At 40.0% G+C, this 25852-nt stretch overlaps 1 protein-coding gene across 1 annotated transcript in view; it reads right to left on the bottom strand.

The window, feature by feature from the left end:
* Positions 1-2140: 2140 nt before the first annotated feature.
* angpt1 (angiopoietin 1) overlaps positions 2141-25852 on the bottom strand; it is a 48081-nt gene continuing 24369 nt past the window's right edge. The window contains exons 5-9 of the mRNA XM_089023585.1: positions 19813-19928; positions 18342-18443; positions 14955-15121; positions 8374-8504; positions 2141-6085 (exon numbers count right to left, since the gene is read on the bottom strand). Of these exons, the coding sequence (XP_088879711.1) occupies positions 5922-6085; positions 8374-8504; positions 14955-15121; positions 18342-18443; positions 19813-19928 (680 nt within the window). The 3' untranslated portion in view covers positions 2141-5921. The remainder of the gene's footprint in view (positions 6086-8373; positions 8505-14954; positions 15122-18341; positions 18444-19812; positions 19929-25852) is intronic.

Raw genomic sequence — 25852 nt, 5'->3', positions numbered from 1 at the left:
AGTAGGAAGTGAGTATAAAAACACAACTCGACATACCAAGAAGTGATGCGTTATTGTTTTTGACCCTTCAAAAAGAAAAAAGATTAGGCTGTTGGACAAATTGAATTAAGTCCAAAATATGGATCAGGGAGTTCGCGGTCACCCGTTAAGAGTCCAACAAGAAGACAAGAAACTATTACTGAAACCAGATGGACTCATTAAGCATGGAAGGGAAAGTTAAAAGTTCCTGGTTTAGATTTATATGACAGCGTCCATGACTGTGTTTTACACTTTGAAGAGTTTGGAAGCCGAAAGGGCGAAGGAATATGATTAAAAACAAAAGCATTTTAGAGTGGCAAGTGTTTACAGTTGTCGACGATACGAATCGTGCACTGTTTAATGTTTGAAATCTTTCCCCCCGGTGTCACTGATAACCGCCTGATAAGGCCCAACAGAGGATGTACTTCCTGAGGCCTGCCACAGGAGGTGCTACAACACTTCTACACTGCTGTCATCGAATCAATCCTGTATGGAATGGACAAAATCTGATTTAGGATGGCGGAAAAAAAATCATTTGCACCGCACCACCCACTCTCGAGGATTTGCACACTGCAAGAATCGAAACAAGGGCGCGGAAATTCCGACTGGACCCTTCGCACCCTGCACACCACCTTTTTTCAGCGACTCCCCTCAGGCACTAAATCCAGCAGACATGTGACTTAGCGTCCGTGTCCGGAAACGAACAACAACGAGAGTGTCGTCGGTTTTACAGTTAGAATGTTTGTTCTGTGCGGAATAGTCAGTAATGATCATTAATGACTGAAAGGTCAACGGGAATTGGTATTCACCAAACGTTGGCCCAATTGCTACGGGTGACTCGTGTAATTCGGTCCAAGTATATATCACATTTAAACTGCTGACCATGACCCAAGTCAACATCTTTTCCCAGGCGAGGATGCGATATTTATAGGCAGACAAAGGTCTTTTTGGGTTCAAGGTTTACTGCCGATTGATTTGCTGACGATCCCCTCCGACGACGAGGGTATTTTGTTTGAGCGCAATAACAAATCAGGATGGACGAAAAAAAAGGACAGATGTAAAGGTTGAGGGACAGAGGTTATAATGGTGGACGGTTTCTTATGTTGTCAGGTTATGGGTTATCAGAATCAGAATCAACTTTAATGGGCCAAGTATGTAGAACACACAAGGAATTTGTCTCACTAGTATCATCATAAAAAAGACATGACAAATAAGTACAGTGATACGAGTGTGTCAAACTCATTTTTTTTGCCGCGGGCCACATTGTAGTTCCGGTTTCCTCTCAGGGACCGTTATGAATTTAGGGAAGAATGTTTCATCCCGTCCATATATTATATAGAGAGCGCAGAACAAATGAATGAATAACTCGTTTTCAAATTTTAAGTCTCAAATAATGACTGTTAATTGTGGTTTACATGGGACAATTTGAAATTTTGGTTCGGACTTTAGCTAGCATCATGGAATTTCACAGGTTTGATTTTCGTTCGCGGGCCGAATCAAATGAAGTGGTGGGCCAGATTTCACCCCCGGGCCTTGACTTTGATACCAGTGCTGAAAACAAAGCCATGTTGTATTCCCTTTATCTTAGCTCCATCTAGTGGATGCATAACGCAACCGCAGCCGCTATTGTCACTTCTATTCAATGCGCTTTATAACGCAGTACGGAAAATACGGTATACAAATCAAATGAGGCTGTAACCGACCAGGCTGCTCATATGGAGGGGAAAGTTGAGGAGCAACGTCGTCTCCTGACACCAACAAAGGCCAAATGCTTCTTTGCCAACTTTTATGGAGGCTCTTGAACACATTCCGCCGAGGGTGTTGGGTCAGTACAGGTGCTGACGGGCACATAGTAGTTTGCAGGCTGCTGTAATTTGTTTAACCTCTGATTAGGTCCTGGAATGTCAACTATGAAGAGCCACTACAAGTCCTGACAGCATTTTTTTTGGACACTTCGGCAAGCCGTCATTGGCATCGTATACTGGAAAACATTTGAAGCCTATTATGAGCACGACGAGGAAGCTAGCATTGCGCCATCTGGTTTGACTGAAGAAAAAAACAAACATCAACTTCAAATGTGTCATCACAATTGACAAGATGTAAAAAAAAAAACAGTCCAATGTAAGAATTGTAATCTGAGTGCCTCCCATTTTATTTGGTAGCAACTACAACACTGACCACATGTTATAAAAGATGTTTAAAGGACAACCGACAGCATTTTTTTGTTTCCTAACTAACATCAGAAAAGCGTTTTAGAGCACAGGTGTCAAAGTCAAGGCCCGCGGGCCAAATCCGGCCCGCCACATCATTTTTTTTCGGCCCGCGAAAGCAAATCAAACTTGTTAAATTCCATGACGATTGTTAAAATCTGAGCCAAAATTTAATATTTTTGGATGTCAACCACAATAAAAGTCATTATTCTTGACTACGGATTTGAAAACGAGTTATTCATTAATTTGCTGTGTGCTCTATATGTAATATTTGAAGGGATTTAAACATTCTAATGGGTTCCCCAAATTCATAACGGCCCTCGAAAGGAAACCATAACTACAATGTGGCCCGCGGCAAAAAATGACTTGGACACCCGTTTTAGAGCATCTAAAATACCCAAAACACGCAGGCTGATATTTGTAGTCAAATGCAAAAAACCAATAAAAATGACTTGAAGTGTCCCAGAACTACTTCGAAATAACTTCAGAAAGTTTTAGTTTCAGAAGGTCCCGCCCCCTTGTTTGTGACGTCACGCCAGGACGTCTTGCCTTGCTCAAGAATTAAAACAATGGCTTCAGATTCGGGGAAGATGCTTTCTTGTTACTCATCCAGTTATGAATATGATTCAAATAGTTCTGAAGAGGAAAGCATAAATGTTTGCAATCGATTAAAGAAGTCCATCCGTCTCATTTTGAGGCGTCTGGACTCCAATGTAGCGTCACAAAAAATGCACAAGATAGCGCCCAAGCTCCGTTAGAAATGGGCTGATTTGTCTGCTGGGAATTTGTGTCAACTAGTATCAAATAGTAGTCTTGGTGCAACACACAACGATTCACCATCATTTTATTTATGTGTTTTCCTTCTAATTTCACCATCAACACAAAGTTTTCAGACCAAACAAAGTACCCAAAATGCATTGCGTGTCGCTTTCTCGGTCAGGGGCGTTCCAGACGTGACGTCACGTCAGGCATCGTCATCAACTTGAAAACAAGACTTCCTGAATATTCAGCGCGAGTCTTAAAACGTAAAATATAGCTATATGCCGTGGAATCTTTGTAAAATACGCTCAGTAGAAGTCATTTGAAGTGATTTTACAAATTATGGTCACAACTTGTCGGGAGGCGTCGGTTGTCCTTTAAATAAATCAGCAAATCTACATTTTAATGAGGTAAAAGCGCAGTTATCAGTGATACACTTCTCATGTTTTCTTCATTTTGTTAATCTGATAAAGGAAAAAAAAAAAACAACAACTTTCCTCTGGAAAGCTGACTTGTATACAAACACATTCAATGATCCAAATGTTATTCAGACACGTCTGTGTTAGCGTTACAAGTTCCAGACACCTCAAATGCGTATTTGTCTCTTCCGACATGCTCCTTTATTCCATGAACGCTGACATATTCGGATGCCGTAAGCTAAACGTCATGAAATGTCCGTTCATGTGAATTATTTCACAAATTGACATGCCTCATATCCAACCCGAGCAGCATTAACTCATTCACAGCCAGACATGTGCCAAAATGTGTCCACTTCAGTGCCAGGTTTTTTTTTTTGGTCATTTTCACTCAAATTCCAGGACCCACAAGCTATCGGACTACATTAACATTCAAGACAGTGTTCGAAACCTTAGACTATCTTCCTTCATCAGAAAAAAAGTTAATTCCTACATGATATAGATCTAGAGTTATCTGAGCTTGAAATTGGGGCAGCTGTACAAAAGCCAAATGCTGCCCCCTCGTGGGAGGGAAAAACATTGACAGAGGTCTGACCGTAGCTTGATCCGCACCACCTACCCGCAAAAATAAAAAAAAAAAAAAACCCGAACAAATTCAAGAATGGCGAGTTAAATCCTAACTGATATGGGTCTGGAGTTATATGAGCTTGAAATGAGGGCGGCTGTCCAAAATACAATGCAATACATACATATTGGTTTATATAACACTTTAATAACAGCTGAAGCTGCAACAAAGTGCTAACATGTAATAAAGTTAAACGCTGCCCCCATGTGGAAAAGTAAAAACATTGCCAGAGGCCATGGCCAGCGCTTTATCGGCACCCAAGCATGAAAAAATTCGGGAATGACGCTCTACGTCATATTTTCAATTCCCGAATCAATTCGTGAATGGCAGTGAATGAGTTAATGGGAAACAGAAACTCGGAATTCGGATGTCTCACCCCAAAAAGGATTTTTTTTTGTCTCAGTTGACGTTATGATGATAGCGGACAGATTTAATGACCACCGTCGGACTATTAATTTCACAAACATGACAACCAGCTTAATATAAGCCCTTAGAATTCAATTTTTTTTTTTTTGCATTCTTTATATCTTCCTCCAGAACACATCGACAATACGTCGCCATAGAATATTATCATCAAATAAAAGTCACTTAGAAACTGAATGTGATTCTCCTTCATATGGATTCAGAATACGTGACATCGTAATGGACATTGGCGTGATGATGGGTACTTGAGATGAATACGCAATGGCGACAATTAAGGGACTTTGGCGTGAGCAACAATTCAGTCCAAAAAAATAAAAATAAAAAAATCAAATGGTGTCCTCAGAGCGCAAAAAAAAAAAAAAAAAAAAAAACAGTTCTGTCCTGCAGTTTGTGAGTCTTTGCAGCTCTGCCATCTGTCCCCTTTCTTATAAATCACACATAAAATCCTTATTTACTGTACAGTGATACCTTGGTTTACGAACTTAATTTGTTCCCAGACAGAGTGTGTAAGTCGAAAAGTGTGTATCCCAAAAATTAATTTCCCATAGGAAACCATTAAAATGAGAATAATCTGTTCCCAGGTCCCCGTAAAATCTAATTTTCTACTCTCTCATTACTTTCTCATTTTCTAAGCCTACACAAAATATACCTTATTTTATGTATAATGAATGTGCTATGGTATTATAATGAAGGAAATAAACTGTACTATGCAATAAAGTCGTTTTATTTACCTTTGTGATGGTCGTTGATGGTTTGATGGAATGGAGTGGCCAGTTTCATCCGCATTAAACACTTGATGAGGAACGTAAACTTCTTTTTTCACCATCTTGAGGAATCAGAATCAGAAAACCTTTATTCGTCCCACAATGGGGAAATCCCTTGTAGGTGCTTTCTCTGTGATAATTGTATCTAGTTCCTCATCAATTGTGTTCTGTTTTGCTGGGTTGATATCTTTTTGCATCAAGTGTACAGATGGCTTGTGTGGGTTATTTGAGGAGCCTGATTGACGGGATATTTTAACCTTCCAGTCTATACTCTGCTTTTGAACTTTCAAAGTTGAAACAAGTCCAAATTTTACTGTTTTCTATCCATTTTCTCACCATTTCAATGTGTTTTTTTCTCACTCTCTCTCTCTCTGTCATCTGCCCGTCTCTTTAATGTTAACCCCCTCCCCGTAAGCCAAGGGGTTGGTTAACCGAGGTATCACTGTATTTTAAAAACCACGCCCGCGTTCCCAGTGTGGGATGGACACGCTGGACTTAACAGTGTCCTGAAATAATTACACGTGTGTTAAATCCGGTCAGGCGCATACATTGTGCCCACCTCTGTTTTTCCTCCCTGTGGCTGTTAACTTAGTTCACTGCGGAAGGAAAAGTTTATGAAGCACGGCAGGTGAAATGAGATGAGGACAAAAATTGGAAGCGTCCAACTAAAATGTGCTTAAATAGCCATTCGGAGGTGGTCGGTTGACTAGGAGAATTCCAACGGGCGGATCATCATGGCTGTGGCTCGTAATGAATAGCTGGGTCCTTTAAAGTAATGCCACTTAATACCGTTTACCTTCCCCACGTGCTGTCCTTGTACAAAGTACATGCCGTTCAGGTTGGATGGGCCGCAAGCATCAAACCACCAACCTAAAAAAAAAAAAAAACAAGACATTAAGTATGAGCTATGATAGCGAGAACACGCTGTGTGTTGCACCAAGACTACTATTTGATACTAAGACATTAAGTATGAGCTATGATAGCAGGGAGTAGAATCACAAAACAACGTGATTCCAAAAAAAAAACGGCATGGGAAAATCATATTCAATTCTCAAGTTGAAATCATATTCATTCACAATGCCCTCTTGCTATTCAGACGAAGAGATTTAATTTGAAGAGGAATATGAACGACATGGAAATGGGATTTGGATATCTCGGCAACGCAAAATTCCCGGCTTGCGAATGCTCTCTCGCTGATACAGTCGGATATAGAACATATGCAAGGCATGGCATTTGTCACCACACTCCCCTTGTGTGTCAGACCTGAACACCACTTTAGCCTGTGACATTTCACAAAGGCTTGTCAGCCATGAGCAACGCGTATGAAAAGTGCGCGATAACTAACTGACCAAAACCGGAGATCATCTCATTACGCTGGCTTGAGGCGGAGAGTCGTTTCAAAGTGATTTTTTTAACCCTTTCATCCACCTTATAAGATGATAATAGGATAAGATTTCCACTGTAGCAACCCCGCTGTGCTTCAAAGGGTTCAGATTTCAATGTAATCTGAACAGGGACTTTAAAATTATTCCATTCAAATAAGTGATGAACGATAGAAGCTGCTTTCTTCGTGGAGACGTTGTGGCTTTTTTGAAGAAAGTCAGTAATTAACCCCTTTAGGTCCTGAATGCATTTAGTGCGACTTTTGCTCATGAAATATCCTTACACAGTGTATTGCCGAATTGATGTAGGAGAACAGTATTTTATTTATATATATTATATATAGTACAGTATATTATGTGTTTTCTCACATAAGTTAACCAATATTGTGCTTGTCCTTGCACTATCAGGACCAAAATGAACTATTTCAGGGATAGCAGTTACAGCGGGACAGATTATCATGTTATTAAAGTTACAGTGTGCATGAAAGGGTTCAATAGCAAGTGCACTGCTGGATTAATAACAATAATAATAATAATAATAATAATAATAATAATAGTGCAGCGTGTTCTACCGGAAACAAATTCCTAGTGTGTTCTACATACTTGGCAATAAAGATGATTATGATTCTGATAATAATAATAATAATAATAATAATAATAATAATAATAATAATAATAATAATAATAATAATAATAATACATTTCATTTATGAAAGCCTTTCAAAGCTCACTCAACCCGGAACTAACTAAAATAGAATAGTAAGACAAATAGATAGAAAGTAGCTAGCAAGCCAATAGATAGCGAATAGCTAGCCAGCTAGATCGCTAGCCAACCAGATAGCTATTGTACGGTGTTACAGAAAAGATGAATAGACTCAGGTAATTTTATGAGGAATTAATTACTCGACATTACGTTTGTCTGGTCACTCAATGACAGGTGGGTGGTGCGGATCAAGCTACGGTCAGACCTCTGTCAATGTTTTTCCCTCCCACGAGGGGGCAACATTTGCCTTTTGTACAGCTGCCCCCATTTCAAGCTCAGATAACTCTAGATCCATATAATTTAGGAATTAACTTTTTTTTTCTGATGAAGGAAGTCTAAGGTTTCTAACACTGTCTTGAATGTTTATGCAGTCCTAAAACTCAATATTCTGTGGGTCCTGGAATTTGAGTGAAAATGACAAAAACCCTGTCACTGACGTGGACAAATTTTTGCACATGTCTGGCAGTGAATGAGTTAACAACAGCTGAAGCTGTAACAAAGCGCTAATGTGGACAAAAGGCAAATTCTGCCACCTCGTGGAAGAAAAAAAAACATTGCCAGAGGTTTGACCAGCGCTTTATCGGCACCCCCCCCCCCCCCCCATAAGAAAAATTAAAACCCGAACAAATTCGGGAATGGCGCTCTACGCTACGCTTTTCAAATCCTGAATACATTCGGGAATGGCAGTGAATGAGTTAAAAAAGCTGGATGAATTAACAAAAAAAAATGGTCAAGAGGTTCTACTTTCAAGCCGTGTGATTTTGAAATCAAATTTTCCAACCGCAGTGCAAAAATGAGGGGGGTAAATGGGGGGGGGGATACAGAATGAGGCTTAATAGGTGTGGATAGATATTACAGAATATAATGCAACATTGAGTTTTGTAGTCATCTGGGAAATTTCTGCGGCGTGGGAAAGACCCCCCACTCCCAAATATGATTCCAACGAATCCGATTTAGACTGACAGGCGGCTACAGTTCTTGCATCAAGTTCAAAATGCCCCAATTGCACTCACCGCCAGTGAACATGAGAGCGCACTTGCACATGCAGTTGTCATTGTCCATGTCCTTGGTGCTGAAGTCGGCTCCGTGGATCACCAGACTGCTCTGTCTGCCGGCCGTTCCGCTGTGACTTTTCAGGAACAGCCTGAGAGGGAGGAGGTCAGGGGCATGGAAGCGCATCAGGTCGAGGGCGAAAGGAAGAGGAGATTGAGTGACGGAAGACAATAAAGACATAACATGCTGCACGAGAGGTCTCCTGAGACAGCACTTTTTTTGGGGGTGAATGAGCTCATATGGAACATGTGTGACAATATTGGAAAAACTCATGATAAAATGATCACGAGAAGGGCACGGGAACCGCATGTTATACGGACGCCCTCCACCTTACGAACGAGATAAGTTTCGAGTGGTCGTTTGTAAGGTGAATTTGTTCGTAAGTTGCTTCAGCGCTATATTTTGTATGGAATGTATGTTTAAGGCTTATATAAGTATGTTTAAGGTTTATGTATAAGTATGTTGAAGGCTTGTATAAGCAACTTGTGCAGATGCTCCCCACCTTACGAACGAGATAAGTTTCGAGTGGTCGTTCGTAAGGTGAATTTGTTCGTAAGTTGCTTCAGTGCTATATTTTGTATGGAATGTATGTTTAAGGCTTATATAAGTATGTTTAAGGTTTATGTATAAGTATGTTGAAGGCTTGTATAAGCAACTTGTGCAGATGCTCCCCACCTTATGAACGAGATAAGTTTCGAGCGGTCGTTCGTAATGTGAATTTGTTCGTAAGTTGCTTCAGTGCTATATTTTGTATGGAACGTATGTTTAAGGCTTATATAAGCATGTTTAAAGTTGATGTATAACTATGTTGAAGGCTTGTATAAGTAACCTGTACATATGCTCCCCACCTTACGAACGAGATACGTTCGTTCGTAAGGTGAATTTGTTCGTAAGTTGCTTCAGAGCTATATTTCGTATGTAAGTCAAACACTGAACAGGGAAGTATAAAACACAGATGCTCTAACAGTAATAAAATACATTTGCACGTCATTAATGAATTCCATACCAGCAGCCATTACTTTTCATTATGCATCGCCTCCGTTATGCATTGCGTCAACCCGTTTCATATACTCTACGCAGCCAATCGCAAACAAAATAGGCCGGAAAAATGCGCACAATAGAAAATGTAACTTACAGCATCTCTGTCCGAACATTTTTCGACATACCCGCAAAAATGTTCGGATGTACCGTTGTTCATAACTCGAATGTTTGTAAGTTGGGGAGCATATGTATATAAGAATCTCTAGATGGCGCGTAAAGTGGATTTGTTCTTCTGCAATAGGGCATTGAAATGAATAACCATTCATCCATTTTCTATTTGCCAGTCTCAACATGAATACAAGGTGCAGTGAATCTTTCGATGGCTTTTCCTTCGTTACGCTCGAGGATTCCAAATGAGATTTTCAGTTCGATTTTTACGGGTGGCGTTTGATGAGCGCGAAGAAAGAACGAGTCATTTGCAGTCGTTTTAAGACCTTGGAGAGACCCCCCCCCCCCTTTTCGCAAAGAAAGTCATTTAGCTTAAAAAGACTCCTTTATTTATACAGCTGTGGAAAAGATTGATCTGCAGGAGGAGGAGGAGTAAAAACATACAAAAAAGAAAAGAAATGTTGGTCTTTGAAACAATTTATACAATGGAAAGATATGTTGTATAAACAACTTTACATTCAAAGTTGTTTACTAATAAGGGGACTGTGTAGCTTGGCCGCTGTGTTGCCGGGCAGAATTCCCGGAAATACGACGCAAACAGGAAGCGAAACTTTGTAATAATGCAGTCGAGCAGGCATGGGGGATATTTTTGAAATGATGTTGTATTTGACAACATACCGACTCACTTACGACTAGAAGGGCCAGTAAGTCCTAATTCCAAGTAACAAAACGTGTTATGTCAAGGATATGGTCTGCTACTACTCTGATAAAGACCAGACTTACGCTTTTAACTCCTGACTGTCCATTTTACAAAGCCGTTGCAATCTCTATTCACAAAATGCCAGGACACATCATTGGGGAAGGATTTTCAGCGTGACACTTTGGACAGAATGGTTGATATGGTATGCGTCTGTGTTTACATATTTACTAGGCCAACAAGTGGAACAGACATTTGCTATCCACGAATGCTTCCCGTCAGGGTCTGTTCTGCTCACGGTTTGGAGGGAGTCGACTCATCTCAAAAGGAGTCGGGTTGTAAACTCAAGTGATAATGTTCGAATCAAGTCGGAACGAATTGGTTCACAACCTAGGCGCAATTATTGTGGCCTTTCTGGAGTGTTGGGTGGAATCTGTACACAGATAGTAATTACCAAATGTCAACAGAGTATTTTTCGAAAGAAAATAACCGCAACGTGGTCCGAGGAGGCATCATATGTCTGCCAAGTGTTTGTCTGACCATTTCCAAGTGAAACTGGGTCACGGTGATTGACATCATGCTGCGTTATAAAACCGTCACCATCCAATCAAGCAGAATCACAAACAATAAAAAATAGCAGACCAAACGTTGTTTGCATACGTTACAATCTTTATCAGAAATAAATTGATGTCTACCAAATGTCTGTAACGTCTGTAAATACCATCGAATCCTTATTGATTTCCCTCTATGAAGGTATATTTCCAAATTCAATGTCGAGATGTACTGTAGGTCCAAAGCGGGTCTAGGGAGTTGTTTCTCCAAACATACAAGAGAAACGTGTTGGATTACAACCAGAGCAGGATGGGATTGACACGGGGCCCCAGATCGACTAACACGCGGTCCGTTATTCTGAACAGAGGTTATTGCTTGTCATACAGCAACCTAGGGAAAGACGTCCAAAAGTCCAAAAAATACGCAGACAAAAAATTCCTATGAAACTTTTAAAGCTCGTTGTAAAACAAAACGATGGTGCAATCAATCTTTCTCACAGATTTCAAACCAAAACCATTTCTTTCCATAAATTGGATAATAAATCAAAGGGCAAAGATACGATATACGGAATCAGTCAGGTCCCCATGCCACATCCTGTTTTAACTGCACTCTAACACCAAACCTAACCCTAAACGTACCGTACTTTCCACACTATAAGGCACAACTAAAAGCATTCAATGTTGTCAAAAATCCCACAGAGCGCCTTATATGATTCTCCGTATATAATGATCAATACAGTAAAGTCTCATTATATCGATATCGGATATATCGATAGTCCCGGTTATATCGATACTATTTCTATGCACGCACGGGGAAAATTACATGCAAACAGGGTCGGATATATCGATAGTCCCGGTTATATCGATATTTTTTCGGACTCCCTTGAATATCGATATAACGAGACTTTACTGTATATTGATTTTTGGATGCAGTATTTAAGAATTCTGTCAAGCGCTCTGTGATTGTGAAAACTCAATATAAACAAAGCGTCATTGTATATGGTAGCTCCATCTAGTGGATGCATAACGAAATCACAGTCACTATTGTTGCTTCTATTCAATGCACCTTATAATGCGGTGCACCCGATACATGAAAAATGTTGAACTCATTCGCTGCCATTCTTAAGTGCAATAAAGCTCAGGTCAGACCTCTGGCTATATTTGTCACTCCCCGCGCGCAGCATTTACCTTTTGTTCATATTAGTGGTTTGTTCCAGCTTCAGCTGTTGTTAAAGCGCTATATAAACCAATATGTATGTATTGCATTGTATTTTGTACATTCGCCCCCATTTCACGCTCAGATAACTCCAGACCCATACAACTTAGGAATTAACTATTTTTTTTCTATAGAAAAAAACAGTGGACACATTTTTGCACATCGTCTGGCAGTGAATGAGTTAACTTTTAACTGCACCTCCATGTTTTTTTTTTTACACAAGGGGGCAGCATTTTCCTATTTTCGATGTTAGCGCTTTGTTCCAGCTTTAGATGTTGTTAAAGCGCTATATAAATCAAAATGTGTGTATTGCATTGTATTTTGGACAGCTGCCATTTATTTCAATCTCATATAACTCCAGACCCATATAATTTAAGAATTAACTGTTTTTTTTCTGATGAAAGAAGTGACTTTAAGGTTTCTTATGCTGCATTGAATGTTTATATAGTCCTAAAACTCAATATTTTGTGGGTCCCGGAATTCGTGTGACAATGACAAAAACCCTGGCACTGGAGTGGATGCGTTTTTGCACATCGTCTGGCAGTGAATGAGTTAACCATAACTCTCCTTATAAAACATCCACTATCAAACAAAATCTGTCCAACCCCTAAACAGGATCCCTGGGAATATGTAGATCGACTTTGCTTCGTTTTACATGGATATATTTCTCAACTTTTCCAGCTGGGGTGAGCAAATGAACAACTAGTTCAGCCTCTCTGGAATTATAGCCTCATAGTTTGGACTCCAGGTGATTTTCTGGTTTCTACAAATGTGTTTGTTGCTAGGAAAAAAAAAAACATTGGACATTCATTCATTGCTTTTCTAAAACATTAGCCAACAAAAACCAGAAGGTGCCACCACGTGATGCGTTGTGGGACCTTTATTGTGTTTGAATGTCATAACTCACGATCGTGTCGATGGCTATTGATTGAAGGGAGTGATCCAGTCTGCTTTTATATTGAGCTGAAGATTATTTTCGGCTGTGCTGTGTCAACAAGTGTCAGATGATTGATAACCGATTGATGAGCGCAGAGAGAGAGAGAGACACACACGGCAAAGGGAAATATGAACAGTCCAACAATAACCAAGCAAACTCAATACATTCTTGGTATTACCTGCCAAGAGAAGCTCATGTTCTCACTACACATACTTACCATTACTTTTATAGCTATTTTCCCCTCCTTCTTCAACACGACTGTGTTTAATTACCGTGATTCTTTTATTTTATTTAATTCCCCACCTTATCCTGCATATATTAATTCTGTCGCAGGTTTTATATAGTGCTCAGATCAATCATAACATGTTGTTTTATCTGTTGGACAGCCCAAATTACAAGCACTTTTATCATACGAGCATTGATGAAATTCAGCACAGTTTTTAAGGTTTATGAAAACTGCGGCTGTAAAGTTACCGTGTTTTCTGTACTGTAAGGCGTTTGGATGTTTATGGCATACCTTCAATGAATGTCATATTTTTTTTTTACTTATTCACTTTCAGACGATTTGAAAAAATGTGTCCGCTCCGGTGCCAGGGTTTTTGTCATTGTCACTCGAATTCCAGGACCCACAGAATATTGATATTTAGGACTACATAAATATTCAATGCAGCGTAAGAAACCTTAAACTCGCTTGTTTCATCAGAAAAAAACAGTTAATTCTTAAATTATATGGGTCTGGAGTTATCTGAGCTTGAAATGGGGGTGGCTGTACATCATGCAATCCAATACATACTGTACATACAGTAAAGTCTCGTAATATCGATATCGGATATATCGATAGTCCCGGTTATATCGATACTATTTCTATGCACGCACGGAGAAAATTACATGCAAACAGGGTCGGATATATCGATAGTCCCGGTTATATCGATATTTTTTCGGACTCCCTTGAATATCGATATAACGAGACTTTACTGTATTTATTTATATAGCATTTTAACAACAGCTGAAGCTGTAACAAAGTACTAACATAGACAAAAGGCAAATGCTGAGGTCTGACCAGTGCTTTATCGTCACCCAAGCATGAAAAAAACAACAAACACATTTGAGAATGGCGCTCCACGTCATGCAACGTATGAAAGAGTTGAGGTGAAGGTCTTTGTGTTTCAAAATCAGCTTTTCCAGTTTTTACTACGAAGGGGACTCAACGTCGAAGAGAATCCAAAGAGCGGTGAAAAACCGGAGAAGATGTCCAAGAGTTTGGCTTGGAACATTTGCATCATCGACGCCGTTTTTCCGTAGTTGAGAATCCCAAGTATCTGCCACAGTTTGCCATCTGTTATCACTAACCACCCCCCCCCCCACCCCCCTTTATTTAAGAATAAACAGAAACACTCGGACACCAGCCGCCCCCACACCAGCGAATGTCTGTCAAAGGACATTTACACAGACAACACCGCGCTACATTTTCGTTGGACTGAACCCGGATTGAAAAGGAGCTCTCCACAGGATTGCACAACGGGATGTACACCCTTGAATTGATTGGAAATCTTCCTGTCACATGAAAAGCCTTTCCATCTTTGATTTTCATATGCTTAATTGGTTCCCAGACAGAGTGTAAGGCGAAAAGTGTGTATTCTAAAAATTAATTTCCCATAGGAAACCATTAAAATGAGAATAATCCGTTCCCAGGTCCCCATAAAACATAATTTTCTACTTTCTAATTTTCTAAAACTACACAAAATATACCTTATGTTATGTATAATAAATGTGCTATGGTATTGTAATTAAACTAATAAACTGTCCCAAATAAATTCGGGAATGGCAGTGAATGATTTAAGAAGTGTTTGGATACCGGAATGTGGGCAAGGTCCTCCGTTCTGCCACATTGGCGGCGCGCTCGGTTGTAAAATCCTCCCAGAACAATTGTTGGATTTTGCGAGAGGTGCGCGTGGAAGGGGGAAAAAAACGTCAAACACAGTGATCATTACCTGTAGTTCTGCTTCTCGCTGCCAATTTGAAAGCGATCGTACAGCGAGAAGGCTTGGTGTCCGTCCCAGTCTGTCAATTCAACGCGGAGAACGTACTGCCTTTGGCTGGTCAACTGGTAAACGTACTCGTTCCCCAACCAGTGTTCCGCAGACGTGCTTCCAAAACCCTGAAATTGAGGCGGACAAACATCAGCAAAGTGGAATGACAGTACAGCTCTTGACAAAAGTGAGAAGTGGGTTTGATGATGACTGCGGTGGAGGGAAAGTCTGTGTTTGCGCTTTAGAGGACAACCGACACCTCCAGACAAGTTGTGTCCATAATTTGTAAAATCACTTCAAATGACTTTTACGGAGCGTATTTTACAAAGATTCCACCGCATATAGCTATATTTTAAAATAACGCGATGGTGAATCGTAGTGTGTTGCACCAAGACTACTATTTGATACTAGTTGACACAAATTCCCAGCAGACAAATCAGCCCATTTCCAAAAGAGCTTGGGCGCCATCTTGTGCATTTTCTGGGACGCTACATTGGAGTCCTGACGGCTCGAATTGATACAGAAGGACTTTTTTAATCGATTGCAAACATTTATGCTTTCCTCTTCAGAATTATTTGAATCATATTCATAACTGGATGAGTCACAAGAAAGCTTCTCCGAATTTGAAGCCATTGTTTTGATTCTAGAGCAAGGCAAGACGTCCTGGCGTGAAATCACGAACAAGGGAGTGGGACATTCTGAAACTCGCCATCTCTGAGATCATTTTGAAGTAGTTTTGGGACACTAAGTTACAGTAAAGTCTCGTTATATCGATATTCAAGGGAGTCCGAAAAATATCGATATAACCGGGACTATCGATATAGCCGACCCTGTTTGCATGTAATTTTCTCTGTGCGTGCATAGAAATAGTATCGATATAACCGGGACTATCGATATATCCGATATCGATATAACGAGACTTTACTGTATTTTTATTGGTGTTTTTCATTTGATTAAAAATATCAGACTGCATTTTTTGGGTATTTTAGATGCTATAAAATGTTTTACTGATGCCAGTTAGAAAACCAAAAAATGGTGTTGGTTGTCCTTTAAAATTAAAATCTCTATTGTTAATAAAACGTAACATCACTAACATGGGCGTCGAAACGTGCAAACCGAAGACTTAAAGACCAACGAGAATTGAAACGAAACACTTCCGGCACTGAACAGGTGCACAAAGGCTGCGTTACGTTACACCAGGGAGGTACCATGAACCTTTGGTTGACATTCATAGTTCATTGTGCAAGTCAAGCCCCCCCCCCCCCCCTCCCTTGTCGCACTTGCGCGCCCTCCATCAACACTTCGGAGGTGACTGATGGCGTTTTATAGTGTTACTAGTTTTCACATTCTTATTCTTCATAGGCTTAGGTTTAATGCACCCATAGGAATCCATATTCTGCATTCAAGGTGGTGCGGCCACAAGTTACAATTTTGTCCGTTGCGGGGGGTAAAGAGACGTCAGGGGCGTTCCAGATGTGACGTCACAGTAGGCATCGTCACCAACTCAAAAACAAGACTTCCTGAATATTCAGCGCGAGTCTTAAAACATAAAATATAGCTATATGCGGTGGAATCTTAGTAAAATACGCACAGTAGAAGTCATTTGAAGTGATTTTACAAATTATGGACACAACTTATCCAGGGGCGTCGGTTGTCCTTTAAATATAATTCAGTAAGATGGTAACGCTGGTGTCACGTATGATGTCACAGATGACTGAGCTGTTATGTATGTCACTATTTTTTAAAATAGCGTATTTTCTGCACTATAAGGCACACTTAAAAGAAAAGATTTTCAAAAGCTGACCAGCGCCTCATAATGCGGTGCGCCTTATGCATGGAAAACGTTTTAAAATATGTCATTCATTTTTTTGTGTGTGTTTACTAGTTTCACCATTAATGTCTCAAAATGGGAATATTTTCAGACATTGAAGTTCCGATCAAATATGTTCCCGTAGTAATTCAAGATCGGGGATTTTGGTGGACACAAATGTTTTATCGTTCATGTCTCGCGAACAGTGTTGTCCGCCGACTTTACCGACAGGCTCAAAATTCAAGCTCCAACTTTTCCTCAACCAGATGGTAATAGCATTATCAGACAACATATTTCATTTTTAGCTTTTTCTTGTTCTTTTTAGAAACAGGGGGCTTAGTAATATAATCAAGTTTGGTATTGCGCTCGGTTGAACCATCTCGAAAACGTCATTGCGATCCTTTTCATACTGACAAGTAAATTATACATCAGTCCAAAGGACTGAAAGGGGAAATTAAATTTGAGACTGAAAGCAGATTATAGGGGGCAAGTATAAACATATAATCCATCTGATAATAAACTGACAGCTATTGGAGGGTATAGAGCGCTGATTTATAAAGAACGGTCACCAAGATTGATGGCCAGCAATAATAAATGCAAGATAAAAGCGTAGATTAAAAAAATATATCATATATAGCATATATCAATTTAAAGGACAACCAACGCCACCGGACAAGTTGTGTCCATCATTTGTAAAATCACTTCAAATGACTTCTACTGAGTGTATTTTACAAAGATTCCACCGCATATAGGTATATTTTACATTTTATGACTCGTGCTGAATATTCAGGAAGTCTTGTTTTCAAGTTGGTGACGATTCCTGACGTGACGTCACGTCTGGAACGCCCCTGACCGAGAAAGCGACACACAATGCAGTTTGGGTTCTTTGTTTGGTCTGAAAACTTTGTGTTGATGGCGATATTAGAAGGAAAAAATATAAATAACACGATGGTGAATCGTTGTGTGTTGTAAATTTCTCCACTGTGAGACTAATAAAGGCATATCCAATCCATCCAATCCAATCCAAGACTACTATTTGATACTAGTTGACACAAATTCCCAGCAGGCAAATCAGCCCATTTTCAACAGAACTTGGGCGCCATATTATGCATTTTCTGGGACGCTACATTGGACTCCAGACGCCTCAAAATGACACGGAATAACTTCTTTAATCGATTGCAAACATTTATGCTTTCCTCTTCAGAACTTTTTAAATCATGTTCATAACTGGATGAGTAATAAGAAAGCATCTTCTCCGAATCTGAAGCCATTGTTTTGATTCTAGAGCAAGGCAAGACGTCCTGGCGTGACATCACGAACAAGGGGGCGGGACCTTCTGAAACTCGGTATCTCCGGGGTCATTTTGAAGTAGTTTTGGGACACTTTAACTCATTTTTATTGGTGTTTTGCATTTGACTAAAAATATCAGCCTGCGTGTTTTTGGTATTTTAGATGCTATAAAAGTTTTTCTGATGTTAGTTAGGAAACCAAAAAATGGTGTCGGTTATCCTTTAAAGAGTCATATTGTCTTGTCTCACCATTTTGTATTCCTTCCACGTTCTCTGGAAATCCACGCTGCCGTCTTCTCTGCGCTGGATAATGGTCCATCCGCCTCCAGCTGTTTCCATGTTGCAATAGACCTATAAATCAAAAAATAATCATAATAATTAAAAACAAAGAAGAATTGAGTTTGACGAGGCAAAAATTGATAGCACCCGACGGACCGCCATTTTTTGTAATTTGTCCAACGTAACACAATAGAACTGGAATGTGAGGAATTGAATGTTTGATGTGATCCTCGGCGGTGTTGAGAAACAATGAACGGGTCAGTCGTTTCAGGTCATGTTTTGAGGAACTTAGTGTATCTGCATCCCACTCCAAACTAATCAGCGTCTCCTTATCCTTTACCAACTCCCCCAAGGTGTTCCTCATCAGAGGCTCCGGATCAAAGAAGACGAGCTCTGGGATGGACAAATACCAGGAGACACCTGGGTGTAATACGGCCCTTAACCTTGGACCTCGGTGTGCGTAAGCTGATAATGCAGGGCTGTGGGTCTATCTGCGGGGTTGCTCATTGTTTTGAGTTTTCAGACCCCGGCGCAGAGTCGAGAAGGTCTTTGGCAGCAGCTGAACATACATGAACGCTGGGCTGAGTCTAATTAAGGAAGTACCCCTGACATGATCGTTTCCATGAGACTGTCTCACATCCATCTCGTTCATGCATACTCAAACTGTCGCTAGTCACCTCGGGGGATGATTCCGACGGCGGGTCTGGATGCAATCTGCGCCTCACCTACTTCAAACCACTCCATTTATCAAATTATCAACTTCATCAATCAGTTGGCGAGGTGAAGAGCATATCATGGCGCACACCAAATGTCACAGTCATGTTCAGCTCCGTGTTTGGCTTCACACCTCACCCCCTTGCCAGATTCCGCCATTTTCAAAGCTTGTCAAGAGTATTCACAGCTTGGACTCATCACTGGCGCTCATCAGTGGCAGATGTCCAGCGGCGACTCTGCATCTTTGCAAAGAGTCATTTTGATCCATCGTCAAGTATCAAATTGGTTTATCCGATGATTTCTTTCAACCAATGATGGTAGCGATCACACTGACATCAGGCCGGGGGTGTCACGGTTTGCAAGGTGGTGACGGTGGTGGATTCCAAATAAGCAGGCAGGAGGGAGCAGCAGGGTGGATTTGACAAATTGTATTAAAATAAAGTCAGCAGGAACAAAATCTAAAGCATCAAAGTCATTCGAACAGAAAAGTACAAAGTATCAAAGAAAACCATGAGTAAAAATCTGCCAAGATGAAACAAACCTGACAGGGGGAAGCAAACACATTCAATAACCCGACACCGAATGGTCGTGCCGGGAGTCCTTTTAACTGCCACTGATTGGAACGACCAACACCTGTGCAGCTGCAGGCGGGGCCGACAGCGCAACCCGTTGGTCGTCAACCAGATCGTGACAGGGGGGGGGGGGTGTCTATGATGCACGGACCCACCCTTTTGTTCTCTTGTGAGTTGATCTGGATATTGTAGACGGCATTCTTATGAAAGCCCGCCTGGTAAAGGTCAGCACAATCGCGGAACTTCTTTTCTTCATCCGGGACTTTGGGGACTGCGGATGCAAAAGTAAATAAATAAATAAATAAATAAATAAATAATAAATAAAGTTTGACTCATTCATTGCCATTCACGTATTTAATCGGGAATTGAAAATATGACATAGACTTTGGGTATTGTTTTTTCAATGCTTGGGTGAGGTTAAAAAACGTGTTGATTTGGATAAACGAAAACAGGTATCAGGGGACAGTGTGAATGAGGGTATTATCGCCGAGAAAGCAGGGCAACTTCATTCGAATATCATCAAGAGGCAACTACATCAACGACGATCACAAAGGTAAATAAAATGACTTTATTATACAGTACAGTTTCTTTAATTACGATACAATAGCACATTTATTATACATAAAATAAGATATACAGTAAAGTCTCGTTATATCGATATTCAAGGGAGTCCGAAAAAATATCGATATAACCGGGACTATCGATATATCCGACCCTGTTTGCATGTAATTTTCTCTTTAAACCAATACGTGCATAGAAATAGTATCGATATAACCGGGACTATCGATATATCCGATATCGATATAACGAGACTTTACTGTATGTTGTGTACTTTTCAGGCTTATTTAGGACAAAATTATGTTTTATGGATTATTGTTTTTTTTAATAGTTTCTTATGGGAAAATATATGTTTGACAGATGAACTTTTCGCCTTACACACACTTTCTGGGAACCAATTAAGTTCGTAAGCTGAGGTATCACTGTATTATGCGGGTCTTGGAATTTGACTGGCAATGACAAAAACCCTGGCACTTGAGTGGATACATTTTTACACTTCTGGCAGTGAATACATTTTTAATAAGAGCAACTTTTACCTGTGACACTCTGGTTTCGACAACCGGAGAGCCCCACGGCAGAAGAGAGACAGCAAAGTCTCGCAGTGAGTATCTCGTGACTTCAAGATAAAAATCTGAGGTCAACTAGCTTATTAGCAGAAGAACCGGAGTTCAACGACCAGATTCCCCAACTCTCTCTCCAAGTGGGCTTCAAACTTTGACAGAGCAGCTGCATCCATTTCCATCTGTAGATAATTATGGCTCCACTATTTTGAAACCAAGCATGAGGCTATGGACAAAATACTACAAGCTATAAATTTCAAGTTCCTGTTATAACAAGTGGTTTATATTTACTTTCCAATCCTTGTTGTAGTGATGGAAATTTCCTTGAGATGTTCTTTTTTAACATCCTCTTCTTCTGTGACTTTCACCTCCCACTTCACATCAGTTTTCACCCCATTGTTTTTATTGTTTTAGTTGAGGAGTCAAAGAAGACGTCGTCGGAAAGTGAAATGAGTCAGTGATCCTTAGCTTTGGCTTTGATCTGCGTGTACTCATAGCATCGCTCCCCCCCTCTCCTTTGGAAGTCGTTTATTTGGCTGCGCTACAGTATTTGACCATTTTGACAAAGTATTGAGTGTCAGTGACAAGACTCCCCTGCTGGGACAGGTCGGCATTACGCGCCCTTGCACCCCAGACTCTGATACAACAAAGGATAGCCCCGTCAGGCGGTAATTTACCCCAAGCAGGCAGACAGCGGGGTACTTTTAAGGAGCCTGGGAGGTTAACGTCAGTGATTTTTTTTTGTGTGGCCTAAAATTTGGGTTAACAATTATTCCACAATAGCCACTGAGATTTCCCAAAGTGCATGAAAACCCGCTCTGGGACCGGTAGTGGCGCTGTAGGGCTGGTTCCCTTGTACCGCTTTCTACCCAGATCTCCAAATATGATTAATGTCCCAATATTTGTTTGCAGTCAAATATTTAGTGGTTCATTGGGGACTCATATTCAGCAGGGGGGTTCATGTGAAAAGACCAATAGGCCTTGGGTGTTTTGCGTAAATCAGTACTTGTGCCAAACGAGCCCAAATCGTGGAACCGAAGCGAGTGAAAATTGGAGCTAAATGGACTGCTATAGACATCACAGCTCCCATGTGGCCGCAATCAGTCTTTAAGTGCAGGCGAGGTTGATTCGCTTACAAGAGCCGATGAAGTCCATTCGACATTTTTTTTTTCTTTGAAGGATTCACAGCACGACAAAAGTCATGTCAGGACGATTTCATGGTCTGCTGTTTACTTCAACACAGGTTATAATTCTTTTCCTCTCTTCATTTCTTTTTTATCTCGCTATCCAGCTATCTAGCTAGCTACCTAGCTCGCTATCTATTTGCTATCTATTAGCTACTTGCAGGTTAGCTAGCTATTTAGCTGGTTATCTCATAGGTATATAGCTATCTGGCTGGCTATCTATCTATCTATCTATCTATCTATCTATCTATCTATCTATCTATCTATCTATCAGCTAGCTAGTTAGCTTTCTATCTATTTGAGTTACTTCCGGGATGAGTGAACGCCGGCGCGTGTAGCTGCCGCTGCTCACTTGCAGAAAAACGTATCTTGTGACTGTAAAGTGACCTTGAGTTTTGAAAGGCGCTTATAAATGAAATGTATTATTATTATTATTATTATTATTATTATTATTATTATTATTATTATTATTATTATTATTAGCATCTTAAAGGACTTTGACGTTTTGTTTGTGATGTAATGTAGGGAAAGAGATGCCCATTTCACGGTAAGATCAGAGCATTGTCATCAAATGGTGAGTATGGTTTTTGCTTTTTATTATATTTATTATAATATTTTATTATTATTATTATTATTATTATTATTATTATTATTATTGGAAAGTATTGAGATTCAAAATGACTTTGAATGGAGTCTTTTTGCTGTGGATTGCCAATTTCTACACTGTGAGACTTAAACAGGTTAATCTATATATAAATGTATTGATCGCGGAGGGGGGGAAGGAAATGGCCATCATTGTCATTCCTGAATGCCATCATGCAAAAAGTATAGCTTGGGCATAACAACTTGTTGAGTTTATATTAAAAATAATAATAATAAAAAAAGCACAATATAAAATTATATATATGATAAGTTGTGAATGCCTTTTCCCCCATTTCAATATTTTTTTTCCAAATAAATAAATCAGCCTCATTCCATTTTCCAATAAAAATTGATGGATCACGCTCATTCCATGAGATAGCAGAAAACTATAAAACAAATTCTCATTTTGCCAACGACATAAAAAAAGAGGGCTCCAAAGCTGTGGTCAATTACTTTTAATGGCGGTCTGCGGCTCATTGCACCCTAATGAGCTTTGGGTAATGAATACAATTTAAACAAATTGCTTCATCGAGCCACATCAAAAAAATATCTGTTTTCACTGCAATATTGGAAACACACACATGGAAAAGTTGTACATGTGTTGTCGGGGTGCGAGTGTTATATACAATATCAGTGTTGTGAAAACTGAAATGACTAGCAGACACGAGTCAGCATATTATTAGGAAAATAAACCCAAACTGCTTTTGATTTCGACAGCAATTTCATGTCAGTATGCGGCAGTTAGTAGGAAAACCGCTGCCCGCAGTTTAGAAACGGTAATTCCAAACATAATCCCCCTTTGGCTTGTACGCAATTATAGCCGCATACGAAACAAGTAGCTCTACTTAACGCTATAACCCGATAAGACTATAAATTGTCCCTCAAAGGGTTAATATGTTTTGAGGATGATGACCTGAAGTGAAAGCGACAAAGATTCTAAATTCACCCACAAGAAACAGACACCTAAAAGCTAGCAACCACTCATTTGACGACAATGAGGTTAACATTTAGCGAAAGAACATAGATGGTTTGAAAGGGGAGTAAAAGAAGCGATTTTCATAAAACAGCTAAATCCTTCACTAAACCGATATGGTGGGGTGAGGTTCAATTTGGATCGTTCGTACAACAGCCTGCTTAGGCAACATAGGATTAGTAATACTGATGAGGTGATACCGGAAGTGGGGCAATCAGGCCAGTCGTCAGTCAGGACAATCGAAGCAATCAGTGGAGCCGCAGGGAGTAGTCCTCTGCTCCCCGCAACCTGAGAGCAGGGACCAATCATAGCAGAGTCCGACACCGCCACGTCTGGACAGTAGGTATATATATATATATATATATATATATATATATATATATATATATATATAGGGCCTAAACTACCAGTAAGACTTTAGTTTGCTGACGAAGCTTCTTGGATAAGACGTCTGACACCTTCAAAGAAGTACAGATGACGGCTGAAGAAACCTTTTCATCGATGGACCACTGCTGTACGACTGAGAGCTTACACAGTGCAATAATACGCAAAATTCCAAAATAAAATAAACAAATTGTGCGTCAAATGATCAGTGAGATCCATCCACCCCGCCCCATCCTCTCATTCACACGGCCCATCCCTGAGGTACTATTACAGTTTGACTTCTTCAGGCGAGGGGGTTGATAGGGGGATGACCTTTAACCTGCACACCCGCCTCAACCCTGAAAGACACTGCAGGCGAGGGGAAGGAGACCCACCACTAAGCAGCAGCAACAAGCGCATCCAACTGGGTTTTTTTTTTTTCAGTTAATCACCACGAGCGATGATAATGTGAGACTTAATCAAAGATTTCTACGGGGGACGAAAATCAGGCAAGGTTAAAACAAAATACAATTAAAACAAAAAAGATGAAATATTAACTTGTGGGGAAATTTCATTTAATTTGACAGTTCCAGTAAACCAATTTGCGTCTGTGTTGAATTTGGAGCCCCATTATAAGAAGGCTAATACATATTCGAGCCAAGATGGTCTCCAAGGACTCTTGTAATTAAATGTTACATAAACAAATCCAGACTAAACGGATGGATTACACGAAGGTCGGCTCACCCGCAACCTTATATCGCACGGCCCATTAATATTACAAAAGCAAGCAGCATTTATTCATCATTTTCGGTAGTTTTTCGCTTGTGACGGCACAACGTCTTTGGTTGACAAATCTCACAAAGCACTGCTGGGTTGTCGAGACTCGTGACATGAGCACAGTGACGTATATTTTCTTAAGAATCACACGTGAAAAATAAATAAATACACAAATATAATAACCTGGACTCTTGCATTGTAAATAGCACCGCCACCTGATGTCGACTCGATAGTTACATATAGCAAATATGATTTTATGATATCTGTATATGATCATCTGTACTTCTTTGAAGCTGTCGGACGTTTTGCTTCTTATCCAAGAGGCTTCGTCAGCGAACTAAAGTCTTTTTGCTGGTAGTTTCGGCCCTATATATATATATATATATATATATATATATATATATATATATATATATCCCTACTGTCCAGACGTGGTGGTGCCGGACTCTGCTATGATTGGTCCCTGCTCTCAGGTTGGGGTGAGCAGAGGATTACTCCCTGCGGCTACACTGATTACTTCTATTGTACTGACTGATTACTTTTATTGTCCTGCCTGAGTATGAGGTCTACGACTGGCCTGATTGCCCACATTTGCCCTGGTATCACCTCATCAGCATAACTAAGCCTATGTTGCCTAAAAAGTCTGTTGTACGAACGATCCAAATTGAACCTCATCCCAACATGGTGATTTAGTGAAGGATTTTGCTGTTTTATGAAAATAGCTTCTTTAATGTCCGACACCTTCAAAGAAGTACAGATGACGGCTGAAGAAACCTTTTCATCGATGGACCACTTATACATTTCAGTCTTCTGACATTTTTATGATGCATTGAATACTTTGTTTTTATCTATTCACCCCTTTCAATTTTGCTGCTGTAAATTGCAAATTTACCCATTTTGGGACTATTAAAGGCTTTCGGATTGTGCTATACAGGCACACCCCTACTTACGAACATTCCAGTTACGAACAACGGTACGTACAAACATTTTTGTAGTAACATTTGTAGTATTCTCTCCACTTGGACATGTACATATCTTTATAGAGCATATATTTTATTAAATGTTTATTTTTCAGTACAAACCAATACTTATACAAGCCTTGACATACTTATATAAACCTTAAACATACTTATATAAG

This window comes from Hippocampus bargibanti, linkage group LG20 (genome assembly GCF_051943395.1).
Source record: "Hippocampus bargibanti isolate YZ-2025 linkage group LG20, ASM5194339v1, whole genome shotgun sequence".
Lineage (NCBI taxonomy): Eukaryota > Metazoa > Chordata > Actinopteri > Syngnathiformes > Syngnathidae > Hippocampus > Hippocampus bargibanti.
Note: the sequence above shows the minus strand (reverse complement) of the source record. Positions and strands in the feature narration are given on the sequence as shown.